This window comes from Coenobita brevimanus, chromosome 62 (genome assembly GCF_032717465.1).
Source record: "Coenobita brevimanus isolate Jiangsu-jjx chromosome 62, ASM3271746v2, whole genome shotgun sequence".
Lineage (NCBI taxonomy): Eukaryota > Metazoa > Arthropoda > Malacostraca > Decapoda > Coenobitidae > Coenobita > Coenobita brevimanus.
Window position 1 is genome coordinate 2,817,898 of NC_137015.1, and position 26,632 is coordinate 2,844,529.

Here is a 26,632-nt window from a genome sequence, read left to right on the forward strand (position 1 = left end):
ATATCCTCTTCCTTTACTGCCCAGGTCTCACTACCATACAGCATTACACTCCTAACATGTGCTGTATACAAAGATCCCTTAGAACGTAGGGAGAGCCCTCTCAGTGTTAGGAGAGGCAACAGCTCCCTGAACTTCTTCCAACCACTCCTCACCCTTGCCACAGAGTTAGCTCCAGCCACACTTCCAGCACATAACATGTCTCCCACATAAAACTCTTCCACACACTCCAGCAAGCTCAATCCTTTCAAGCCTGACAATCTCCACCTGCTCTCCCAGACACACCGCACACAAAAAGCAGCATTACCTCGCAGTCTACCTCTAACACTACTTCACCTCTTATGCACCCACTTATCACAAACACTGCACAAGATGAAATTACTTCCCACACTCTTGTGGCACATTGCACATGGCCACTATCCCTCTTCTTTGATAGTACCGCCACTTACCCTAGATATCATCACATTTGTTTTATCTGCATTTACTCTTACGTCCTTGTATCCCATACCATCTCTCCACTTCCTAAATCTTTCCTCCGTCTCCCTTTCATTATCTGCAATCAACATCAAATCATCAGCATACAACATCTCCCACAGAAGTCCATTTCTGAAGTCACGTGAGAGGGCTTCAAGCACCGTGATAAACAACAAGGGACTCAACACTGACCCCAGATGCACACCAACATTCACAGAAAACTCATCACTCAAATCTCCTTTCAGTCTTACCTGGGTGCGAGCACCCACATACATGGTGATAACCACCCTAACCAGCCACTCCTCCATCCCAAGCTTTCTCATTGCCCACTTCACCACCTCACTGGGGACTCTGTCAAAGGCCTTCTCCAAATCAACAAAAACAATGTACAGTTCCCTTCTCTTTCCTGTATATTTTTCCTGAAGCTGTCAAACAATGAATATGGCATCAGTGGTCCTCCTGCCTGGCACTGACCCAAACTGCATCTCATCAGAATTCACTCTTTCTCTAATTATACCTTCTAAAATTCTCTCCATTACCTTCATTATCTGACCTAAAGGCTTTATACTTCTATAATTTGCTCTTTCCAGGGCATCACCCTTCCCCTTGTACACATTTACAAATACCCGGTACACTCTTCAGCCAATCATCTGGGACAACACACTCATACATAAGGATAAGTTTTCAATATCTAGGAGCTGTACTTTGTAAACATGGCAAAAATGGGATGCATTCCTTAGGTCTTGTGGTACTTCCCTGCCATGCCAGTCTGCACACAATGAATATTTCCAAGATGCTACATCTTGGCCTGGACTTATCTGTCCTTCCTGTAACACTATAAATACCGTACAATAGTTTCCTCTCATTATTATTATTATTATTATTTTATTTTTAAGAATGAAACAGGAGAAAGAATCATTTCTGCAAAATCAAACCACATTTATGAGAGGGAATTGATACAAATTTGTTAAATCAGGCCCTGGAATTCTAAATTACTAGTCTATCTACCAATCTACAGCCAGACAACTTAATCTCAGAGGGAGCTGCCACAAACAAAACAGCTCCATATCATCCTCTCCTATCACTTATATTCATATAATGTATATAATGTACCTTTCCTCCCCATCACTCCATGTCATCTTTGGCTGCCCTCCCCTCTTCTTCCACCTCAATCACATGCACTTTCATACTGAATGCTTACTCTAACCTGACAAAGATCCTTATCCCCTTTCAGCTCAACTGATGATCAAGTGTAGTCAGACTGGGAAATTAATATGACTGGTAATCAGGGAGCCCCATTATAACCTCATAACTTAAGCTTAATAAATTTAATGTAACCAACACAACCGCCAACCTCATTATATGACTGGGATACTCTCCAGGAAAAATGATTAGATATGATCAGTTGTATATTGAATGTAGGGATCATAACAATCTTAAAGGTGAATTCAGCATTTGTATATATATATATATATATATATGGAGCCTCTGTGGTACAGTGGTAAAGTGTGCGTTTTCATACACTGGAGAGCGAGGGTTCGCGCCCCGCCAGGGTACTAAACTTTGGAAGCGTTCTCCCAGCCATGTACTGCATTAGCGGACAGAAGGGGTGCTGTGGTTGAACCAATGTCGCATACTGTAAAGTATGTTTGCACCCAGTCGGCTTGTGCGGGGCAATTACACTTGGTTCACAGACTACACACACATCCAAAGCCATTACAACACTACAATCACACTTACAAGCACTTCTCACCCTACATACAATCTCAACTAGACAGCCTAAGCCACTTGGTAGAGTTACATTGGCTGTATCGTCCCTAGTTCGGTCGGGATAGGCCGGTCCTGCAGTGGTATGATGACGATGATATATATACTTGTATATAGATAGATACATATATACATAAATAGATACATAGATAGATAGATAAATAGATAGACAGATATAGACAGATAGATAGGACAGATAGATAGATGGATAAATAGATAGAGATAGATAAAATGGTGGTTTGTAGGGGGCCATAGTGCTCATATAAGTGAAAATGGTAATCACATATAGAAAAATGGTTGCTAAAATGCTAAGAGGCTGGCTTGTATTCAAGTTGTGGGAGTGGTCCAATTCCCTCATATGAAAACATACCAAAAATAGTCAATGTTTCCCTCTCCATTTGGTCTAAATAGTCAATTCCAAGTACTTCTACCTGAAAGCAATGATGGAGGAGGTGACGTTTGTCCCCAACTTTAAGCATACGGGTGAGGACATCCAAGTCACATAGCTCCCGCCGCAGCTCCTCCAAGCAGGCATACTTGTACAGCTGGAAGTCAGAATACATGAGGTTAGTCAGTGCTTGTTTAAAGTTGCTTCACAAAGGTAATGTACAGTAGTTCTTTCATTATTAACCCCTTTGCTCTGATGATATCTTTATCACTTTATTCTTGCTAATTGCAAATGGGGTACCGGTACCAGTAATTCAGTTTTGGACAGAACTAAAAGGGTTAGATATGACCTTAATAGGCCTCTTAGAATGAGAGGCCTTTCCTAAATTAAATGAAATCACTTGAAGGCAGCAAGAATTAACTACATTGGACTTCACCCAGACACAAGGGTTAAAGTTGTTTTACTTAAACTTCTTTCATTATTAAGTAGCTAACTGATGAACTAACATGTTTTCGTCACTTTAAGTTGCTCATTAGTCATTATTAAGTTGTTTCAAAGTAAAAATATAAAATGCATTTTTTTCTTTTATGATTTTAGCCATTGTATCACAAATAAAAACATCTCACTCAAAATAACATTTTGCTTGCACACATCCTTGGCTTGAAAAAATGACTGACTGTTTTTTACCTATGCAGAAAATTCCTTATTCTACTGAATGAATGCCTTGGGGTCTAGTGGTTCGAATACCCCAACTACAGTAATGGCTTTGCAAAAATTTATATATATATATATAAATAAAATGTTTCATTTCGTTTCATTTTTAAAGGTTCCAAAATGCTTGCAGGCATCGGCCTTAGTCACCTAGTGGCGGCTCTCCATGCTGCTCGATCTCTGGCAACCTCCCTTTTCAGTCCCTTGTCTCTGAGGTCACACTCAATGATCTCATCCTAGGTCTCTTTTGGTCTACTTCTTGCAACCCTACCCCTAATGTTAACACTTCTCATTTTCTGCACCCAGTTATCATTCCCCATCCTCACCACATGCCCAAAACATCCCAATATACCTCTCCTCATCACAACACCAATACACTCCTGTCCCATCCTGCCTCTCAACTCTTCCATTGTAAACCTAGCCCCCCCCAGGCCTTGCACTTGAGGACGCACTGCACATCCACCTAATCATTGTCATTGCTGTATGTCTGAGCCCGCCAATATCCTCTTCCTTTACTGCCCAAGTCTCACTACAAACAGCATTACACTCCTAACACACACACACACACACACATATATATATATACACACTCAAACCTCGATTTAAGGGACTAAATGGAGAATCAACTTGTCCCTTACTTGAAAGTGTCCATTGCTTTACCATATATAAAGACAATCATATTATGAAATATAATGGCTGTTTCACTTATCTTATGATTAGGAACATTATTTTATGGGTACTGTATAAATGTGTATAACCTAGACATTACGTATCATTTTTAGCAGTCTTGTCCGATTGTCAGGTAGAATATGGAGTCCCTTAAATCAGAAATCCCTTAAATGGAGGTCCCTTAAATCGAGGTTTGAATGTATACAGCCTTGGAAACCCCTCCCCCTTCCCCTCCCCCCCCAAGCCCATTACCACTCACCTTAATCGTTGGTAAAATCTTAGCTGTGCCAAAATGTAATTCAGTTAAGTTTTGGGAGGACTTTTTCAAAGCGTGTCTGACATTATTCATTTTTCCCATAAGGTCTGTTGTTTGTTCAGTAAGAAATTAGTCCAATACGATATTTTTGTCAGACAATCTCAATGACCGATAACTACCAGTATCCTTTTAATGAATATATAAGATTGGCTTAGATTTTTAGTTTTCCCACTTTTACAGACTTTCTGAAAGACTAATATTTTCCACTTTACACATTTCTTATTTTAGTTACGGTATACTCAATGGTGGATCAGATTTTAAGCTTCCAGGGTTTCTTTTCATACTTAAATTAGCCATTAATCTTTATTTTGACATTTTAAATCCAACACTTTCCTCCACTTTAAAGCCCTCCCCACGTCTACTGCAATAAAATACAAGACTTTTGACTGATGAGGAATGTGCTTACTGTCAAACAAACAGCATCCAGCGATTTCTGCATTACTTGTAAGCACTGCACGCTATCTGAGTAAAATATTCCCATAGAAACGGACATGACAATAATGCAAAAATTTGATTAAGGCCACTCCCCTTGTCTTGGCTTGGGCACTACACCTCAATGGTAGTAAAATGAGCTTCACTGTATTCTTTCTTTTCCTTTCTCTTCATCCCCCCCCCCCTCTCTCTTAGAACAAAATCTTTCTGTTGTGACATGGATACAGGAAATAGCTTAAATTTCTATTACCGTATCATCAGAGGGCTCAGAAACACTCCTATTCAGGAAAACACGAAACAATAGCAAGAATAAAACAGCTTAGATTCCTATTATCATCAAAGGACCAATTTGCAGTTTCACGCTAACAGAGAACCTCGGGATTTCGTTCTGCCAGTTGACATATCTCACATTTTACATTTATTCTCAGTGCAATACTGCCACAAACAAAGCTGCTGTTGGGTAACTCCAGTTTATCTGGCTGTGCAGACCCCATCAACTGGAGACAACCAACAGCGTCTCCAGGGTCATCCCGTACAGTGAAACAATGTTCCTTTGCTGCAAAGGGAAGAGTGAGGCAGCATGGTTCCAGATGAAGCCTGCACTTGTGTCTCTTCACCTAATTACAGTATCAGGGACACCATGGTAGATTCCATATCACCTCCCTATTTGATAATATGGTTACTACTGAGCATTGTAAATGGTTTCCTTGGTAGAGGAAACAATTAGGCTTGTCACTGTATGTGGAAAGCAGAGTAATAAAATGTGATAGTATGGATGAGAGAAACAGGAAGACAGGAATGCAGATATAGAAAGAGAATGAAAAAGATGAAGGAAGAAGTACAGACAGGTAGCAACAGCTATATCATGAGCTGATGATGGCTGCTACCACCTCATACATGAAGTGAATTTATCACTGATATTATGAGGCAATGTTTTGGTAGTCTACCATGTTGGTTTGAGGATGTTTAGGTAGGCAATGTATCCATGTTAATATGCTAATAGTGAAGTAATTATAATGGTCTGGAGACAAAGCCACCCCTCTACCCAGTTATGCCTCACTTGAGGGCTTCACTCTCCTGATCCTCCCTGACCATTATTATCACCTCAAATGGTACATAATTACTGCACCATGTGTACCAACAAGGCAACTTACATAAACATCCTTTAACATATAGTTCAATGGAAATTTCTCTTATGCATTCCCAATAATATTCCATTGCTAGAGAATAAAAGTTACTCACTACTAAAATGTCAGCTATATCAACTAGTCTACAAAATTCCTAAAACTGTTGTGTAAAAGTACAAGCTGATCAACAAACATTAAGGGAAACTGCTTTTAATTCTTGCATTATGAGAGGCCACTCCTTAACTTCATAAAATCATGACAAAAATAAAAATAGGTACCGGTAAATTTTACTTTTGGACAAACAAACTACCTCCCCTACAAGTAAGAAATAATGTTGCCTCCCTTTCATTATTTTAGATACTTTTATGGCAAATGCTCAGACGAAGTTGTGTCCATTGGGCCACCTCTCCATGCCTTCCCTCATGCTACACAGGAATCTGGTTGCTCTCATGACTGGAATGTCACACAGCCATATTGCAGAACTTCTGCCTATCAGAATTCTTTTATTCCCCGAACTGCATCTCTCTGTAACTTGCTTCCTCAGAGTTGTTTCCCCTCAAACTTCAACCTACTGCTGTTCAAGCCCAGCTGTTACCAATTTTTTACAAAAGGAAGATGCCAGTAATCTCGTGTATGGATTTTTTTTTTTTTTTTTAATTCCTATGTTTTTCCTTCCTCAGCTCTTAAAAAAAAATAAATAAATAAAAAATAACATGATCAAACTTAACCTAACATACTTTAACCTAACCTAACAAAACTTAATTTAACCCAACCTAACAGGAACGATTTAGGGACAGACAAGTTTCTGGTCAGAATCAATTCAGTGTACACTGTAGGATGTAACCAAATCCTGATGCTCTTTAATAATATAATTTTTTTTTGGCAGAATTTTGGTGTTATAAGTTATACAATCTTTAGTAACAAATGCTATTTCTGCAGAATCTGGGTGTCATATATGAATTACACAATTATGAAAGATAATCTCTTGATAATACCTGATAACCTAAATCATGTGGAAAGGAAGAATATGATATTTAAGGTGGCAAATCAGGTGAAGAAGGATAGCCTAATTGGGTTAATATAGGTGAGCGGTGTGTGAAGAATGATGAAGGAACGATAGTGGTGAACAGTGGGGATATTAAAGATGCATGGAGACAGCATTATAGCGACTTGTTGAATGAGGAGCCTGACTGGGAGAGGGATGGTTTGGAGCCTGCAGATCCAGTGTTTGGCCCTTGGCCTTTGATTGACGCTGCTACTGTAAGTGAGGCAACAGGCAGAATGAAGGTGGGGAAGGCAGCAGGTGTGTCTGGGTTGAATGCTGAAATGTTGAAGGCCTCAGGAGATATAGGAGTGAGGTTAGTCACTGACCTGATAAATATGAATATACCGTATATGAGTGTGCTCTCCCAGATGATTGGCTGAAGAGTCTACTGTAAATGTGTACAAGGGGAAGGGTGATGCCCTGGAAAGAGGAAATTATAAAGGTACAAAGCTTTTAGATCAGATAATGAAGGTAATGGAGAGAGTTCTAGCAGATATGATTAGCTAGAGAAAGGGTGAATTCTGGGTACTGATAAGATGCAGTTTGGGTTTATGCCAGGCAGGAGAACCAGCGATGCCACATTCATTGTTCAATAGCTTCAGGAAAAAAATACAGGAAAGAAAAGGGAACTGTACTTTGTTTTTGTTGATTTGGAGAAAGCCTTTGACAAAGTCCCCAGAGAGGTGGTGAAGTGGACAATGACAAAGCTTGGGATGGAGGAGTGGCTGGTTAGGGTAGTTATGGCCATGTATATAGGTGCTCGCACGCAGGTAAGACTGAATGGAGATTTGAATGATGAACTGTCCATGAATGCAGGTGTGCATCAGGGGTCAGTTTTGAATCCCTTGTTGTTTATCATGGTACCTGAAGCCCTCTCACGTCTATCTTTCTATCTATCTATTGCCAGACGCCTCAATCCCGTTTGGGGTGGCCACAAACATATCGCCTCCAAGTCGCCCTGTCACCCGCCATTTCACTGCCCTGCTCCCAACTCACACCCCCCTCTCTCATATACCTCTCCACCCCATCCCTCCATCTCATCCTCGGCCTCCCCCTCCCTCTTCCCCCCTCCACCTCACTCACATACACTCTCTTCGTCAGTCTTTCACCCTCCATCCTCTCTACATGGCCAAACCACCTCAGTGTGTTCCTCATAACGCTTCCAATCACATCCATATCAACACCACAACGCTCCTTTATATCCTAATTCGTCAGCCTGTCTCTCCATGTGACTCCACAGGCTCCTCTTAAATAACTCATTTCCACTGCTCTCACTCTCGACTTGTGTCCTTCCAACAACGTCCAAGCTTCACTTCCGTACGTTAGAGTTGGTATCACAATACTGTCATGTAGTAACTTTTTCACTTCCATGCTCACTTCCCTGTTTCTTATCACTGCTTTCAAAGAACCAGCAACCTTTCTTCCCTGCTGTACCCTTTCAAGCACTTCACCCTCCAAACCTCCATCCTTACTCATCACACTACCCAAGTACTTAAACGTACTCACATTTTCCAATTCCTCACCATCCAACCTAGCTGTACATTCACTGACTTCACCTCTCTCAAAGAGCATCACTTTACTCTTCCCTACATTCACCTTTAGATTCCGTTTCTTACACACTCTCCCAAACTCATCCATCAAGCCTTGCAGCTCCCCTTCATCTTCACTCAACAACACAGTATCATCTGCAAACAACAGTACAGGGGGTTTCCAAACACTATCCTCTCTCACCAGGGCCACTCCAACATCCACTACCCTACTTTGTACCTCTTTTATTACCCCATCCATGTACAGATTGAACAACCATGGAGACATGACACATCCCTGTTTCAACCCAACTTTCAAAGAGAAAAATTCACTTAGTTCACCATCCACACCCACTGCAGCCTTCGCACCATCGTACATACGCTTCACAGCATTCAACAACTTCCCATCTACTCCATATATTCTTAACACTTTCCACAATCCTTGTCTATCCACCCTGTCATATGCTTTCTCCAAATCCATGAAAGCCGCATACAACTTCTTTCCCTTCTCTCACGTGACTTCAGAAATGGACTCCTGTGAGAGATGTATGCTGATGATTTGGTGTTGACTGCAGAGAATGAAAGGGAGACAGAGGAAAGATTTAGGAAGTGGAGAGATGGTATGGGGTAAGAAAGCTTAAGGGTAAATGCAGTTAAAACTAAAGTGATGATATCTTGGGTTGGCAGTGGTACTGCCAAAGAAGATGGAGAGTGGACATGTGCAATTTACCACAAAGGTGTGGGAAGTAATTCCATCTTGAGGAGTGTTTGTGACAAGTGGGTGCATAAGAGATATAATGGTATTAGAGGCAGACTGTGAGATAATGCTGATTTTATGCGTGCAGCTTGTCGAGGAGAGCAGGTGGAGATTACCAGGCATGAAAGGATCAAACTTGCTGGTGAGCCTCTTGATTGTGTTGAAAGGTTTTGTTATTTGTGAGACATGTTATGTGCTGGAGGTGGGGCTGGAGCTAGCTCTGTGGCTAGGGTGAGAAGTAGCTGGAAGAAGTTCAGGGAGCTCCTGACACTGAGAGGGCTCTCCCTACATGCTAATGGATCTTTGTATGCAGCATGTGTTAGGGGTGTAATACTGTATGGTAGTGAGACCTGGGCAGGCTCAAACATACAGAAATGACAATGATTAGGTGGATGTGTAATGTGTCCCTGTGTGCAAGGCCTGGGGGGGTTGGGTTTACCAAGGAAGAGTTGAGGGGAAGGATGTGACAGGAGTGTATTGGTGCTGTTATGAGGAGAGGTAGATTGAGGTGGACTGGGCATGTGGAGAGGATGGGGGATGATAACTGGGTGCAGAAAGTGAGAAGTGTTAATATTGGGGGTGGGGTTGTACGGGGTAGACTGAAAAAGACGTGGGACAAGGTCATTAAGTGTGACCTCAGGGTTAAGGGACTGAACAGGGAGGCTGCCATAGATAAAGCAGTATTGAGAGCCGCCATTAAGTGACCAAGGCCGATGCATGCAAGCATGTTGGAGCCTTCAAAAACGAAACAAAACAAATCCCTCTCATATATGTTATGGGAGCTTTCCTCCAGTTTCTCCAAAATAAATAAACACAGATAACATCACCATAGGGTTAATATGCTTGTTACCAATGTATGTAACACTCTGTTCATTATCATTCCACAAAGTCCCATGTCAAAAAAACTTTCACTGCATCATCTTCAGTGATAAAAACTTAATAAGTACATGCATAACACTTAGATAACATTTTTCTGAATCATAATCTTACAGAATCATGATAAGCTACAGTTAGGAAACAATATTAGTACTGGTACTGTGGCAATTTTCAAATTTCATACATTAGTGGCTTCTGCAACAACCACACATGTTCTCCCATCAATGCCTCTATTACAGATTCATCATCTAATAAAATTTTCAGTAAAGTAGGCTAACACTTTAAGCAGCAGAAAAATTTTGCCGACTAAAATTTTCTTTTTCATTATTATTATTATTTTTTTTTTTTTTTCAATTAGGCATTTATTCCCATTACTAACTTTCTCACTTTTTAATGCATTTTCTTTCATCTTGTATGTCCTAAAACACCCACCTCTAGACTACTGAAGACATACTGTGGCCCAGGCTGGGCATAATTCAACCATAATTTACATTAAGTTAGCTGGAAATCATCAATAATTTGTCTAGGCTACTCTGCTCTGGCAATTTCACTATACTTTTCTTCCTTGTGGTAATGATCATTTTGGAAACACTTTCGCTTTGTGCAATCACTTTTAGACATCAATAGTAGTGATAAGCAATTCTTGAGAAAATTTAACCACAATGCTGAGTGGCAGTCTTTCAGAGGATGATTAGGATGGGTGGTAGGTTGGAAGTCCTGGCCTGATACGGTAGGTATTAACAGCATTCAAGGTTAGGTTTAGAGGCAATTTTAAGTGGCTAAAATCAGAGAGGTCTGGGAGAATGAATCCCCTCAGTCAGCAACATCAACATGCAAACAAGCAGCAGTATGCATCCATGGCAGACGTAATACTGATAATGAATTTACCGCTGGACAACTGTTAGTATCTTCCATGCAGTTTTTAAAATTATCCTAGCAATGCAAGAGAAAGAAAGTAAAACAATAATAAAGCAATATATTTAACTGCAAAAACAATTACCCAGTACCTTAAAAACTGAAAAATATGGAAAGTCTGGAAAATTATTTAATTTCCAATGCATTACTGCAATAAATTATCTTAACTAGGAAAAATGAAAATTCTGACACAAACTAAGGTGTTACGTTTGTAGACACTTACAGAAAGAACTGGGTTTCCCTCAATAAGATCTTAAATCATTTCTCAGAACTGAAGAATGATTCATCAGTCCCTGTTAATTCTGATTACTAAACATTTAAAGTCTTTTGATTTCAAACATAAATCAAATGCACACAACAGAATTCGAGATATTTCTGCTTGATTATATTTTAAAGTAAATCTTGGATAGGCTACAAATAATTAAAAACGAAATCTTGGAAAGTCAAACCTTGAAAAGCACGTCGAACTGCACTGAAGGAGGAAATACTTTGAGTTCATGGCTGACACTTTTGTAATGAAGGACAACTACGTTCAAGGCTGAGTTATACAATGTCTGAGGATACCACTTGAGCATGTAAGCTGAGGCCATTGTTGTGATTTTCTCTGTCTCGGCATTGAGTAGGTTCTAGTCCTCTAGTACAAACTTAACATCAGAACTGTATCTTCAATGGTGTATCAAATTTTCACAGAACATTCTCATATCGCTTAGACTATTAAACACAGCTTACTTTGAAGTATGAGCATTAACAGATCTGTGAAATTCAACGTTACAGGACACGACAATAAAAAGAGAATTCTGTCCAACTCATGAGTTCCACCATTACGCACTAGTTTCCCCCACACAGCTGATCAATGTCAACCCTAAAGAACTATCATATTTGATATTGCATGACCCAAGACAATAATCCATACTTGATGTTCAATGAAAAGGGAAAAAAAATGAGGAATCAACCACAGTTCTCTAAACTGTCGAAAAATGCTGACTGATTTTTTTTTTTTAAGTGGACAAAATAGAACAGCATTCATTTTTTTTTCTTCAGATCTTGTAACAGCCACAATAATAATTTGGACGAGACACTAAATGAATAACCAGCACACCATTAACCCCTTCACACAGCTTTACCTGCGTCGCAAGACGCCGAGTGAAGTGAAATGACAGTTCCTTGTTGGAGAAAACCTTGAAGTATGCTTTCAAAGACAACTACAACACTCACTTCACAGACTATACTCTTATGGCCCTATTCGGGCACATCCCACCCACATTTTGACCGTCACGTTCATCCCCTTACCCCCTCTGACTCATTCATTCTTGAAGAATATTTCAAACCTAACCACTGCACTCAAAACACTAATCATACATCACCCTTTTTCACAGTGTATACTTTCCTGTCCCACTCCCCACTCCATCACTTGGCGGTTTCATGGGGCGACGCTGGTTATAGGGCAACAGTCACAATAATTATTCAGACGAGACACTAAATGAATTACCGGCACATCATTTACCCCTTCACACAGCTTCAGTTGCGTCGCAAGACGCCGAGTGAAATGACAGTTCCTTGTTGAAGAAAACCTTGAAGTGTGCTTTCAAAGACAACTACAACACCCACTTTCACAGACTATACTCTTATGGCCCTATTCGGGCTCATCCCACCCACATTTTGACTGTCATGTTCATTCCTTTACCTCCTCTGACTCATTCATTCTTGAAGAATATTTCAAACATACCTTCACTGCACTCAAAACACTAATCATACATCACCCATTTTCACAGGGTATACTTTCCTGTCCCAGCAAATCATAAATTCTTTACTGCCACCCCTCCCCACCCCAGTCACTTGGCGGTTTCATGGGGCGACGCTGGTCATAGGGTCAACGAATCCACTTGGGAATGAATTTATTTAGTTCAAGACTGACCCTTTGTAAAGTTGATGCAACTCAACTGTGCAGGGAACTTAAATTTTGCCACATTCTAAATGAAAGCATTAAAAACTAGAGGGGCACACACTGGAGCGCGTCTCTCCAACAAGGGCAACGTAATTTCCAAACAACTTTTCATAATGGGTGTGGGTTTCTCATCACTGATTAGGGTTTCGCAAAAAGTGTTTTCCGGATCCAGAATCTGTAATACCAGCTGGACTGGTCTAAAAAGTTAATCGATTGTTCCTTGGGACAAGGGCTATCTACCCACCAAATTTGGTCCAAATCTCTTTTAGTTTTTGAGTAATCCTGCTAGCACACAAGCAAAAAAAAAAATGGATGATAATAAAATAACCGGGACTGCTCCAACTGCGACCACTGATGGGCAACACATCAAATAGGAACCACCACTGGGTAGCTGAAGTGCGAGTGTCTGCGCCAAGTCACAAACGGCCGGCGCGCCCAGCGTCCGGAAATCCCTCTAGCACGGAGCTGCCTGACCGCCAACATCGCCACCCGTGCCACCAGTACCAACAACAACAGGGGCTCATCAACTATTACTGCCTGCTAGAGGCAGTACAACCGGGCTTGCTAGATGCGGCCTGGCAACACGCGTGCTAGCTAGAGGCGGCACAACCGAGCTTACTAGAGGCAGCTTGGCAACGCAGAAGGAGTTCCAGAGTGCTTACTGGACGGGGCACAACCGAGCTTGGTAGAGGCGGCTTGGCAACGTAAAAGGAGTTCCAAACCACACACTCCTCAGAGTATGGCAGGCTTCCCCAGCGTGACGCTGAAGTTGGAGTCAGTCCCTCCCACATACACACATCCCTTCACACCCGTAAAGAGCGCCCTCCTACCCCTGGAAAAAGAATCTCGGGCTTAGTAATATAAATTTGTTGTCCCGACTATCTCGGGTCCCTTCTCCCTTCACCATTAGACCCACGCTGGGTAGACACACGTATACTCTATCCCCAGGCTGAGAGAGAGAGAGAGAGAGAGAGAGACATCGGGTCTCCGCTTTGCCGGAGCCAGAGTCGTAGTCTGTCTCCCCTTTGGTCCTACCGCAAATAATTCACCACACCCCAACACACCCTACAGACGTAGAGACAAAAGCCAGCCACATCCTTTTCCACAGAGATCCTTGTGACGGGTGTCATGAGGGACGTCCCCTCCAGATCTCCCCTCCCAATTCTCCTTTGCCACAATTGACCATTTCTTGTATATAAAACTCACGATATTGGATGTAAGGTTGTATATAGAGGCTTGTGCAGTAATAAATCTTTTGTCCTGCCATCTGGAATTGCTGTGTTTACCCTGTACTCTTAAGGTGTGTTGGAGCCTGCTTTGGTGTTCCTCCTTGTTTAGAACCCCACTAGACCAGAAGCACTCCAGCACAAGAGAACATAGTCTCCTGGTCGGAGAGAAAAATTATAGCAACAGGTACTTTACACTGACATGCAAACCAGGGTACACAATTTATAGCTGAGAACTATTTTTTCCTGTTGCTAACGATGGGTCGAAAATTATCATACTGAGACTAATTTCAGGTCAGAGGATTCGTGGGAATGTCCTGATGTGGTGTGCTAAGCATATTGTCAGTAGGCCAGTGTGGTCAGGAAATTAGCCACGTTCTTCAAACTGGATCTCAGGCATGGTAAGAGATTCTCACATGGTGTACATATATACATGGGCATGCGCCAACGAACAGAGACTGAGTGGGTACGGAAATGACGTCACCAATGTCAATCATGTACACACCTGTGAACTGCGTTCCCATGTGAATCCAGTGTTGACGTCACCAGGCTTCATAGTGCACATTCCAGTCTAATGCTTTTCCACAAGACACCTTGTGGAGAACACAAGGCTGAGCCTAGCCGCCAGGCCTGTTGGCAGACTCAGCTTGACCCGCACCAACTGTATGGATATCTGAGCTCCCTGCACCTTCGCCTTCCACCTGCATTCTCGCATCAGCTCCTTTAACCCTGTAATAACCCATAATTATACCAGGTGGACAAGGTGGGACCGAACCCGATGATTATCACACACACACACACACACACACACACACCGAACAAAACATTATACCTTACACCACAAGACATCCTTTGTAAGTCTGGTGCACGCTCTGGTGGAAGCAAGAATAAACTTTTTTTTTTTTTTTTTAAGTATCGAATTTAAATGATTAATCAATTGCGCTTTGCCAAGTTATCAATGCCAAGATACAGGATCTTCTCAGTACTAAAACGATTTTTCTTTTTTGTTTCCCCTACACCCCCTCCTTCCCTCTCTCTCTCTCTCTCTCTCTCTCTCTCTCCTCTCTCTCTCTCTCTGCTTGAAAGTAAAAGGACACTTGGGAAGATTTTTTTTTCTTCTTTTTTTTTGCCTTTCGTTGAGACAGGGAATCGATCGTAAGTGCTGGAGAATACCAACGCATCGTAGTTCTGTTGACCGGTCTGAGGGTATTCTTGACCTTGGCGTTTCACTTCTTCACACGCTACGGCCACTTGAGATGTTATGAGGGAGTTTAATAATACCCTTACTATAAGGTCTTCTATATGTTTAGTAGATATGGCAGAAGAGGGGAGAGGGGAGGGAGAGACCGAGGATGAGATGGAGGAATGGAGTGATGTATAACGGAAGGGATTGCGTACTCGAGTTAGGGCAGCATGATCGAAGACCGAGGATGAGATGGAATGGAATGAAGAGATGTATGAAAAGGGATTGTGAGTTCGAGAGAGGGCAGCATGATAGCGGACGACAGGGTGACATGGAGACGATTTGTTTGTGGACACCCCTAACGGGATTAAGGTGTCTGGCTATAGAGAGATAGAAGACTAAATTTTATGGCAAATATTCAGTTTTCCTATATACTAATCGATGCCAAAACTCGACACAGAACCGTCAGAATTCCAGTCCAAATCCCCATTTCAGTTACAGGTACAAAACAACGACACATAATGGTCAAAGTTACGGTCCAAGTCCCATTTTCAAGTGTAGATACGAACTGGGGTAAAGAACACTTGTTTCAAAAGTCCCATGACTCTCCTGAGATTTCTTGCTTGCCAACCAGGTTGGCCTATGCTTCCGAGTATACAAGGACAGACAGTCTGATAGATAAATAGATAGATAAAGGTAAAATGTCATCCTATTAGTTATCTTCTTAAATCCGGTAGTGTGTATGTGTGTGTGACTTGGCAATGAAGCTGCTTGATTGGTCAGTTGGTTGAAAGGCTTGGCCCAGGAAGGAAGGGTCAATGGCAGAGGTCCTTAAACTTCTCAGGTCAAGAAACAAGATGTCTAACCTGATAGGAGTAGAGGGAAAATAAAGGCCGCAAGAAACACGGAAATATCAAGATGAGAAGTAGTACAGTAAGGACAGAAAGATGGGTGAAAAAAAAGAAAGAAAAAAAAAAAAAAAAACTCCCAGACGCCTCTTTCGACAAGCTGGGATACTGGGGAAGTGTTCTTTCCCCCCTTCCCCAGGGCGATGTGTGTGAACAAAATAACTAAACCAGTTCTGATGCGCTTTGCACCAAACTTGGTGACAGAGTTGACGATTAGCCAAGGGGTTGACCTATTATTTTTCATAAAAATAGGTCAAAGTTCACATGGCAATGGCAACTTGAAGTGTTCATCCGATTTAAACTAAACTTTGTGGAAAGGTTCACGGTAAGGCAATGGCAAAGGGATTCGAATTTGGTAATAATCAATCAAAGGTCAAGGTAACAGAAAGAGGACGAAGGTCAAAGTCACAGGGCATTATCAAATCAGCCCGTTTTGATAAGATCTGAACCAAACTTGAAAGAAGTGTTAAGGATCAGACATGAATGAAGTGATTTGATTTTGAGAGCAATCGGTCAAGGGTTAAGCTCACCGGATAAAGTGAAATGTTCGGCTGTTAGATCAATAACGGTTGGCGAGGGTTGCACTAACTATATACATCAGAGCTCACAAAAACTCAACCGAAGAATGATAAGAAACTGGAGACTTACAAGAAACCCACGGGGAGAGTAAAGTATTAACTACCTCGCTGCTGAACTCAGCACCCTGGCACGCCCACCGGTCACATACTGTATAATGCTCACGCCTGTTCCACAAAGGACAATAAAAGTCGTATAATTTGTTTGTAAGGCCGATAAACTGGCAAAGGCATGTTCTGTATATATATATATATATATATATATATATATATATATATATATATATATATATATATATATATACAGTATGTATCATCATTATCCAATCCTACATTGCCCCATGAGGAGCGTAGGAGCCCGGGGCTAAGCAGTTGATCCCGACATTTAAGATGAGAGTGACCAGCCTCACTCATCCCTGAGTGGCATTACATGAGCAATCAACCCCAACCACCCCTTGGATATAAATCTTCACCGGCTCAATCCGATTGGAGCGCAATAATGACTCACTAAACCACCAGGCGCCAAAATTTGGTTATATGGTTTCCACCCAGCGTAGTAAATGGTTTCCTGGTGTACAGGAATCCATTTGACTTGTCACTCAGTGTAGAGTCACCCACAGGCAGAAGGAAGAGGAAAGAATGAAGGAAAGAAAGATAGAAGAGGAAGTGTAAAGTTACCCGTAGGCAGAAGGACAAGAAAAGAATGAAGTAAAAGAAGACGGAAGAGAATGGAAGGAATGGAGAGAGGAGAGGAAAGGGCAGACACCTGACAGCAGCATTACATTGAGTGGATGGTGAGTGCCCCCACCTACCATATATATATATATATATATATATATATATATATATATATATATATATATATATATATATATATATATATATATCGTGACATACTTATAGTAACAGAGCCTTAATATGAACAGCAGACAGATTATTCGAATATGTGAAGGTCGCAGAACCTTCCATTGCTAAAATCTAAGTCCATAGCAGTTTCTGCTTTAAATGTCCGTGTGCACAACTAACAATGATACATTACCACTAAAGATAAAAATATATCATAAACACGCCAACAATGGTAAAGCTTTGGACTTCACAAAATCATGGCAGAGAGAAACAACTGTATACCGCCGGGGTGGGGGACATAAATATAATATGGAATTGAACTGAAATATTTATTGTTGTAAAAGGTACAGTACAGAGCACTAATACAACAAAAGAAGGTGGTGAGTCTTGCTACACACCTTCTTCAGCCAATAGTTATATACAGTTAGTAATTGGACATTCGTGGGTGTGGCCACACCATGGTTTTTGGGTGTAGTCACATACCGATTGATATGAAAAATAATGGTTACAACGCTCGTTGCAACTTTCCCCACCACACAGTCAAGCACATAGCCCTGGACGCACAAACATCCTGGAGCAAAGATGCCAAGTAATGCCAGTCGTTATTTTTCCCCCATTGAGATTTATTCTGCACATGACACTTGAATATTCTCTTGTATGATGCTGACACAAACTACATCGATATGGCAGCTATATAAACAGCATTCAAGTGAATTGTAATATGTCAAATATACAGATGAAAAATGTTACGAAACCTCTTATGCCACCCAGAATACGGCCCTCACTGCTTGACTGACTGTTGCCAAGTCTGTGCTCTTAGCGCCCACTTGGGCTACTTTTGAAGAGAAGTTGCATTAAATTTTGCAGGGTTGCGTCTTCCCCTCTTTTTGGCAATATGTAATGCGAGAGGTGTGTTCAGACGGTTCAGGTCTCTCTCTCTCTCATCATTCTATTTTGGTCTCATGGGAAGGGGTAGGGGTTTACCCTTTTCTCCATGGGCTTTCCTCGGATTTGACAGATGGAGGAAAGAGGAAGGGGGAAAGAGAAGGAATGGCGAAGGAGGGGGGGCATATGTGTGTAATTCACCGGGTCGGTCAAGGATCACTTGATGGTCGTGATGGTCAGCTTTTACCCTCCCGGAAGGGAGCTGAAAGCTCATATAGTCCGATCTAAGGGCAAGGCTGTGACCTTCACACACGCACACACCCGTCCCCTTGCTCAAGGGGGACAGTAACCACCCACTTCGTCAGTGAAACTTTTCGCAACCTGAGCGAGGCGCGAACTCCCGTCCACCAGTTGGCAAGCGGGAACGTTACCACTGCACCAGCGAGCAGTGTGTGTGTGTGTGTGTGTGTGTACTAGAGCTTATATATATATATATATATATATATATATATATATATATATATATATATATATATATATAAAGGAAACAACCAGTGACGCACTTCTTTTTACCCATGGAAGGAAGTACCAAATACCAGAAGCCAGTAAGACTGTTCCTTAAAAAAAAAAAAAAAAAAAAAAAAGGCAAATACAAGATCCGTTCATTTCGCGATGCCTGGATACACTGCACCTGAAAGACTGGAGGTCATAGGCAGTAAGAAAGACAGAAGAAGACAATTCCAGAGCTGGCCTGTTCCATACATGAAGGACATGTAGTAACGGTTAAGTCTTGCATTAGAGAGTTGGACAGAAAAAGGTTGAGAGTTTGCTGCTATTATAGACGGGTGCTACGCGACCGGCGTAGTGGAGGAGGGATGCAAACAGACAATTCAGAGGTGCAGTTACCACTGAAGTAGCGACAGAAAAGAGATAAAGATGGAACAGTGTGACGAAGAGACAGGCTGAAAGGAGCCAGTAAGAGAATGCGAGCCTTCATGCGTAGACGTGGTTATGCTGCAAAAAATTCTTTCCAGATAAATCAGTGTTAAATTTATTTAGTCGGTGATGTACGCTAATAACGATAATGCAACTATAAGGCCGGGCGCACATTGAGACGCTGGGCAGCGCAGAGCAGGGCAGGGCAGGGCAGGGCAGGGCAACACAGGGCAGCATAGGCATGGTGCACACATTGAGAAGCAGTCTGTCGTCCTGTGCGGGTACTGTGATCATGATTGTCGCTCAAGATTATTACTTGAGAAACCTTAGTTCAGAGTCCGACTCAGAAAATGAATTCGAGAAAGTTATTATATGACATTTGTAAAGGAAAGAGGTCTCTGTGGAGGAGTGAATACATGGAAATGAGGAACACCCATTCAGCATTAATTCCTTTAATCTCTGAGCTGTCTGATGCAAGATACAAGAACTATTTCAGATTAAGCCGTGATCAGTTTGAAGAAGTGCATAATATGACACAAAATGACATATCCTCTGAAGGATGCAACGCCCAGAAACCAACTGGGAGTACAGAAAAACTGGCTGTGTTTTTAAGGTGAGTTTATATTTCCTTACATCTGTCTTTAGGGAATATAGAGACTGAGGAAATAATCCCCTGATAAACATTTCCCCTATTCTTTTGGTCCGTAATACTGTCTCCATAATTTCATTTTAATGGATAATTGTAAAAAAGAAAAATAATAGGAATAAATAGTTTTAATAAGCATACTTTCAGAGAGAGAGAGAGAGAGAGAGAGAGAGAGAGGTGCAATGGAGCTCAGGGTTTGAAAGAATGTAGGACTGGAGAGAGAGAGAGAGAGAGAGAGAGAGAGAGTAGGACTATAAAGAATTAAAAAAGGAGAGAGAGAGAGAGAGAGAGAGAGAGAGAGAGAGAGAGAGAGTAGGACTATAAAGAATTAAAAAAGGAGAGAGAGAGAGAGAGAGATTAAAGTTATATCAATGTGAAATTATAGTCGGGCCTAATATTTTTTCATATATCTGGCTACTGGGGATTCCTATAAAAGCATCGGTTATAGCTACCGAATGGGGGATCGAACAGTGTCAAACATCGTCAGCCATGTAGCAACTGCTGTGTGGAACAACATGCAACCTCTTTATTTACCAGAACCCACGCTGGAAACATGGGAGAAAGTGGCATGTGATTTTGAAAGAAAGTGGCAGTTTCCACATTGTCTGGGAGCAACAGACGGAAAATATATATACATCCAAAAACAATCAAAGAGTGGGTCGTCCTTCTTTAATTATAAGCATTCTTGTTCAATTATTTTGATGGCCACTGTTGACTCTAATAACAAATTCACTACAATCGACGTGGGTTCGATGGGTCGCTTTAGTGCTGGACGTGTGTTCAGCAACTCTGCACTTGGAGAGAAAATTGTATGCAAATCTTTGAACTTCCCTAAACCAAAACCCCTTGAAGGTGTAGAAGGAGATTTGCCATATATGTTTGTCGGTGATGCTGCATTTCCACTGCTAGATAATTTATTGCGTCCATATCCTAAATCAAAGACAAAGGACAGGTTTTAGAACAAAGTATTTAATTACAGACTGTCACTAGCAAGGCAACCAGTTGAGTGTGCCATTGGTATATTGGCTTCTCGATTCAGAGTATTCGTTCGTTCAAAGATTCCCTGCACCTATAGTGCAGGCCGGGCCATACATTAGCCCGGTCAATAGGGTAGGATCTGGTTAAAAAACAGTAAGTGGGGAGGACAGGACCTGGGGTTTGCCCAACACAAACGTCCTGTCTCTTGGCTGGCTTTATGGTGTGTGTCAGGGTATTAATGTGCCCAGTTACTATAAAGGCAGATACTGTTGATAACGTGGTAAAGGCGGATTGTGTTCTTCACAATTACTTGGGAACACATGTGTCAGCAGATGCACATGAGGAACTCGAGGCATTGCCCGAGAACCAACTGGTAGCATTAAACACAATTGCATCTATATGTACTGTTTCTTGCATTTCAAGTGAGACAACAGTTCACACTGTACTTCAATTCAGAAAGAGGAAGTCTGCCATAACAAACAATGTTCATCGAGGAAAATATTAGGAGAGGAAGGAATAAGTGGAAAAGGGTAGTAATGATGACGGAAAAAATAATGATGATACAGGCTGTAGGCATGTTAATGTTTTTGATAAATTTCGTTGTGTAATACAATTTGCATCATATAACAGTTTTCATAGAATTACTTTATGTTTACTAACTACAATAAATGCAATATCCCAAGAGCTAGATTCATTATTTACAGTTCAGTGGTACCATCTCTCTCTCTTACACACACACACACACAAGATGCAACGGCACACATCAACGGAAAGACTATATCTCAGTCGTGTACGTATGCAAGTTCATGATATTATTTTTCATACAGCAATATACTCACCATCTTTAAATTGTAGAGTGCATGCAATCGCAGCCTATATCTCGATCGTCTTTATAAGATCTCTTTATGTACTCAGGATAAGTAGTGTCATACAGCACTCTTTGTTGGCTGACAGCCTCTGTAAGTTCCTCGGTGTACGACATCGTGAGTACTGTCAAAATGAATTGCTGTGACGCACGTGCTACCCTGCGTGCCCTTGTGCGCGCTTACATTTAAAATGTTGAGATGAAGCATTCTGCCGTGCTGTGCTGCGTCGCCAGCGTCTCAATGCATGTGCGCCCGGCCTAACAGGTATGTAGTAAACACTGCATGACAAACTGTGATGCATCCCTTCATGTGGTGGCAACTACAGAACCGGGTGACAGAGCTGCCCAGCTATACGAATACCCCTCAACAACTTCCCTATCCTCCGAAAGGAGGATGGTGCAAGAAGTACAGGAGGAGTACCGTACACAATTTCCACTTGCAGTCCACCGGGTTTGCGTTTCAGACGAACTTGGGGCTACATCCACTACTACTACAACATCTACCTCTTGTAGTATGAAACCTGTTTGCAATGTTTTCACAGGATGCTAAAACAGCAAATACTGGGGTGACTGTAGACCTAGCTAACACAGCACCCACGTGGGATGTGAGAGGAATAAGAACATGAGAACATAAATGAAAATAAATGCAGTAGGATGGCAAGATCATGCTAGGGCAACTCCTTTCACGACTAAATTACGAGAATAAGCTAAGGATGACAAAGAAGAATGCTGGGTCTGAAATTCACGGGAGGACTGGGCGTTCGGGGGCGACTTTTCGGATGGGATTGGGCACCTCTAGTGTCCACCAATATGGCAACCCTGATTGTGCTTCGCAGTGGCTCGCTCCCCTGGGCGGATGGGCCTCTGCTCTCAGTTCACCTTGATCTGCTGTGGGGGGATGGAGGGCGTCGTGTTTCTCACTTCGTTCCTGCTGGTTGGATTGCCAGTGTGTGCTTCAGGCACCTACTTGGAACTGGGATATGATATTCATGAAGACTCTGCCTTCTGGCCCAGCGGGAGACCATATTCACGAAATACGATTCACAGAGGTTATTCTTCAGGTGGATATTGGTAAGTTAGGGCATACTAACACTAACCTTCAGTTGTATCTTCAGAATTTTTCCTTAACCAAATATATTTTATTAAAATTAAATCATACTTAACCAGAAAGTCTTCTGCAAGATGAAGGCCTCACCAATCAAAATACCAGTTATACCGTTTCATTTCGATATATTTAAGAATTTCATCATTGTACTGTACTTGCGTCGTGGTACGCAAGGTATGTGATGGACGCTTGCTTACTTTGTTGCTATTGGCATTGCTGTTGCTGGATTAAGTCTTACACTGACCCATTTACCATGTCAGAATCTTCACTTATACTGGTTACCAACAGATGGCTTTTATTTAACCCTGGAGTGGCTTAAAACCAGTCTCCATGCAGTGTTCAAGACGCGACCAATTCTGTGTACCCGCCAAGATGGAATTAATTTTTAGCTTGGGTGCCGCTTCTCGTGCTACCTTGGATAATGCCTCACCACAGTCAGATTGTCCGACTTACAACGGGCATTTTGGCAGAGAGGATTACCCCAGTCCGACCCACCATCATCACGCCTATCCCGCTCAGTCCTCTACACCCAACCCTCTCATTTTTTGTCCCCTGTTCATCGATTTTTTTTTTTTCTTAAATATTTTCCCCTTGCCAACGCCGCATCACACAATGGTCCTCTTTCACAGGGTGTACTCGTCCTGTCCTGCCTCACCACTCACTATCATCTTAACTCCCTACTTCCTCCACATCACAGTTTCCACTCACCTTTGACTTGCAACATACTAGTTTACTTATACTCACTAAAAAGTATCCGAACGTTGAACACACCATGCATTTTGAACTGTATGACCAAAGAATCTGTAAACAGCTCTCACCGTGTGTACACGAGGGGGAAAAATATATACTGTATATCCTTAAGATCGATGGTTTTTACAATAAACATTGCTGCTGTTTGCGTTTTCTTCCAAAGGAAAACAGTTCTGAATGTTTTATTTTACATGGTGTATAAACTTCCTGCTTTACGGGGTTGTTGCAGTAATAATACACATAAATGAACAGTGACTGAAGAACATTTTCAAGTGGCTCGTTCACGGTTTCAAAACGTAAAGACGGGGAAGCGCAGTTATGTTTGATCATGTATACACTTGATCAAAAAACTACCTTTACACTGGTGACCGATGGTTTCACAATGAGCGTTGCTGCTAATCGCGTACGGTATTTTCTTTTGGTCAATATTTCCGAATGAATTATGTACTTTATTTGGCATGAAATTCTTCGTCATGTAGTAATTATTACATCACTGGCCATGTACAACTGTGAGTGGTTACTGCAGAATATTTCCATGCGTTTCGTTCGCCGTTTCAAAATGTAAGACGGAAAGTTGTAAAGATAATTTTTTGATCGACTGTACCAAGTAAATGTTGTAGCATCAATACACAAGAGTCTTTACTTCAGAATGCGTCGATCCACTATCAGGCATGCCAACCATTTCGGGATGGCAAACTACTTTCATTTTCACATCCATCCCGCACAGGTGTCCGGGTAGCGTTTAGTGAGGATGCACAGCTATGAGCAAAAGTTTGACGACACTCTCTGCCCATTCCTTCCCAAATGACAGACTATCCTTCCTTCTCATACTCTTTTGTCGTACGTGTAGCCCATATTACTTTTACATCTCCCCTATTGACAGGTTATGCTTCCTTCTTATACCTTGTTGTTGCGTGGTCCATATTGCATTCATTCCAACCCAAATGACAGAGACTATCCTTCCTTTTCATACTCTTGTTGTGTACTCCATACTGTTAACAGATAAAAAATAGTTCATGTAACACCTTTCACAGCCGTCAGAGAAGTGCAGCGAACTTTTACTTATGGTTGTATACACATACATCATCACCCTATCATATCCCCCCTCCCCCTTTCGTGCCTTGCATTAACCACAATATTAACCAAGTCGTGATCTAACAGTATCTCTAACTTGGCCAAAACTGGCATATCCATATCATCTTGAAGGCAAAGTTGTGATGAGAGATTAACACTATATAAATATGATGTTAGTCACGAAGAACTGCTACGGAAAGGGCGTTGTGTTTTTTTTTTTTTTTTTCCTGCCACTGAGTTAACGCGATAAACTACAAAAGGACGAAAATCTGGGCCAAGTTAAGGTGATAGAAGTACGGTATTTTATTCCAGCTAACTTCAGGCAACTTCAATCAGGTGAGAGAGAGTTCTAAGAGAGTGAGCGTTAAGAATGGTAGTCCGAGAACATGGCTCAAGGTCACCTCAAGCTCTCATGCAGCTCTTCCAGCGTGCAGGAGAACGGACGCTCCCTTAACTAACTTGCCTATACCATTCTTTTGCTTCGGTGCTGAAGACGGATGCCTTCCCGTGGTGGCACCTGTTTAACTGGTCTGTATGTGTAAGGCGTTTATTGTGGCAAGTTTGCACTGCATTGACTATTATGCATGTTACCGTGTCCATGTGTACTGTGTGTATTAGTATGAGCATGTGTATGTGTGTGTGTCCGTGTATCAGCATGTGTGTGTGTGTGTGTGTGTGTGTGTGTGTGTGTGTGTGTGTGTGTGTGTGTGCGCGTGCGTGCGCGCCTGCATGTATGTATACGTGCGAGTATCTGTGCAGACATTGTCACATCACATGCTTCTGAAATGTCTACAGCTACGGAACTACGTATGTCCTTCACATGAAAATCCTTGCCATTTGACAAAGTGACGTAGTGTTCAGGAGACGTCCTATTTTCTTTCCAGTGTGGGTAGACCTTTTATTCTCTTAACCATGACAGTTTTCTACGGACTCATCCATGTGTTATCTTACTGTAATTTTCGTACGCGTGATATATTCCAGGAAATATCGGTCAAGGAGAGCTGCCATGGTGTATTCATGTTGGTATTCACATGTAACAGAGATGTTACATTGTCATTAACATTAACAATGATGTTATCTGAATGGGCGAAGGACGTGCACAAGACGAGGGTGATGAGTAAGATGCTAATTGCGTCACCTATTTCTGACACTTCGCACATGTTTGTACTTGATCTTTTCTTACCGTCGAATGGTTTATTTGCTTCCTGACGTAAACTACTACTTCTGACGATCCTTACACTCGAGCTTAATCCACAAAATTATCAAACAAGTACTTCACCATACCCCGACCAGACAAAAATTAAACCTCAGAGCAAAATTCCTCACAATGTGAACATTTGCACCAACTATACCGGGAGGTGTTGCAAAATTTGACGTCTTTTTCCCGCTAGGTCTTTCGAGACACCTATCGGGAAATTTTAACGTTTAATGTGAAGAAATCTAGTCATTTCATAAAGATTTCCAAACAGTTTTGGCGACATTCCACAAATCATAGCTCCAGTTTTTGTGATTTTCTGGTGATTATTGTATCTGGCGACATTCTAGCTCTTTTTAGGGCGCACGTAGCGATACTTAAGGGAGTCAGCTTTGGCAACTCTAGCGACGATGTGGTGAAGGGAAGATCAGTGCCTAGGTTCTCTCCTTGCTTCACGATGTTTGCGGTTGTGGTGGCGATTGTGGTGATGGTGGTGAGATTTGGCGAGGGTGTGC

At 41.8% G+C, this 26,632-nt stretch overlaps 2 protein-coding genes across 2 annotated transcripts in view; one reads left to right on the top strand and one right to left on the bottom strand.

The window, feature by feature from the left end:
* Pat1 (Protein interacting with APP tail-1) overlaps positions 1-11,590 on the bottom strand; it is a 39,277-nt gene extending 27,687 nt beyond the window's left edge. The window contains exons 1-2 of the mRNA XM_080275569.1: positions 11,450-11,590; positions 2,670-2,783 (exon numbers count right to left, since the gene is read on the bottom strand). Coding sequence (XP_080131695.1) covers positions 2,670-2,783; positions 11,450-11,590 — 255 coding nt within the window. The remainder of the gene's footprint in view (positions 1-2,669; positions 2,784-11,449) is intronic.
* LOC145404086 (uncharacterized) overlaps positions 1-26,632 on the top strand; it is a 201,806-nt gene that overhangs the window by 101,511 nt on the left and 73,663 nt on the right. The window lies entirely within an intron of this gene.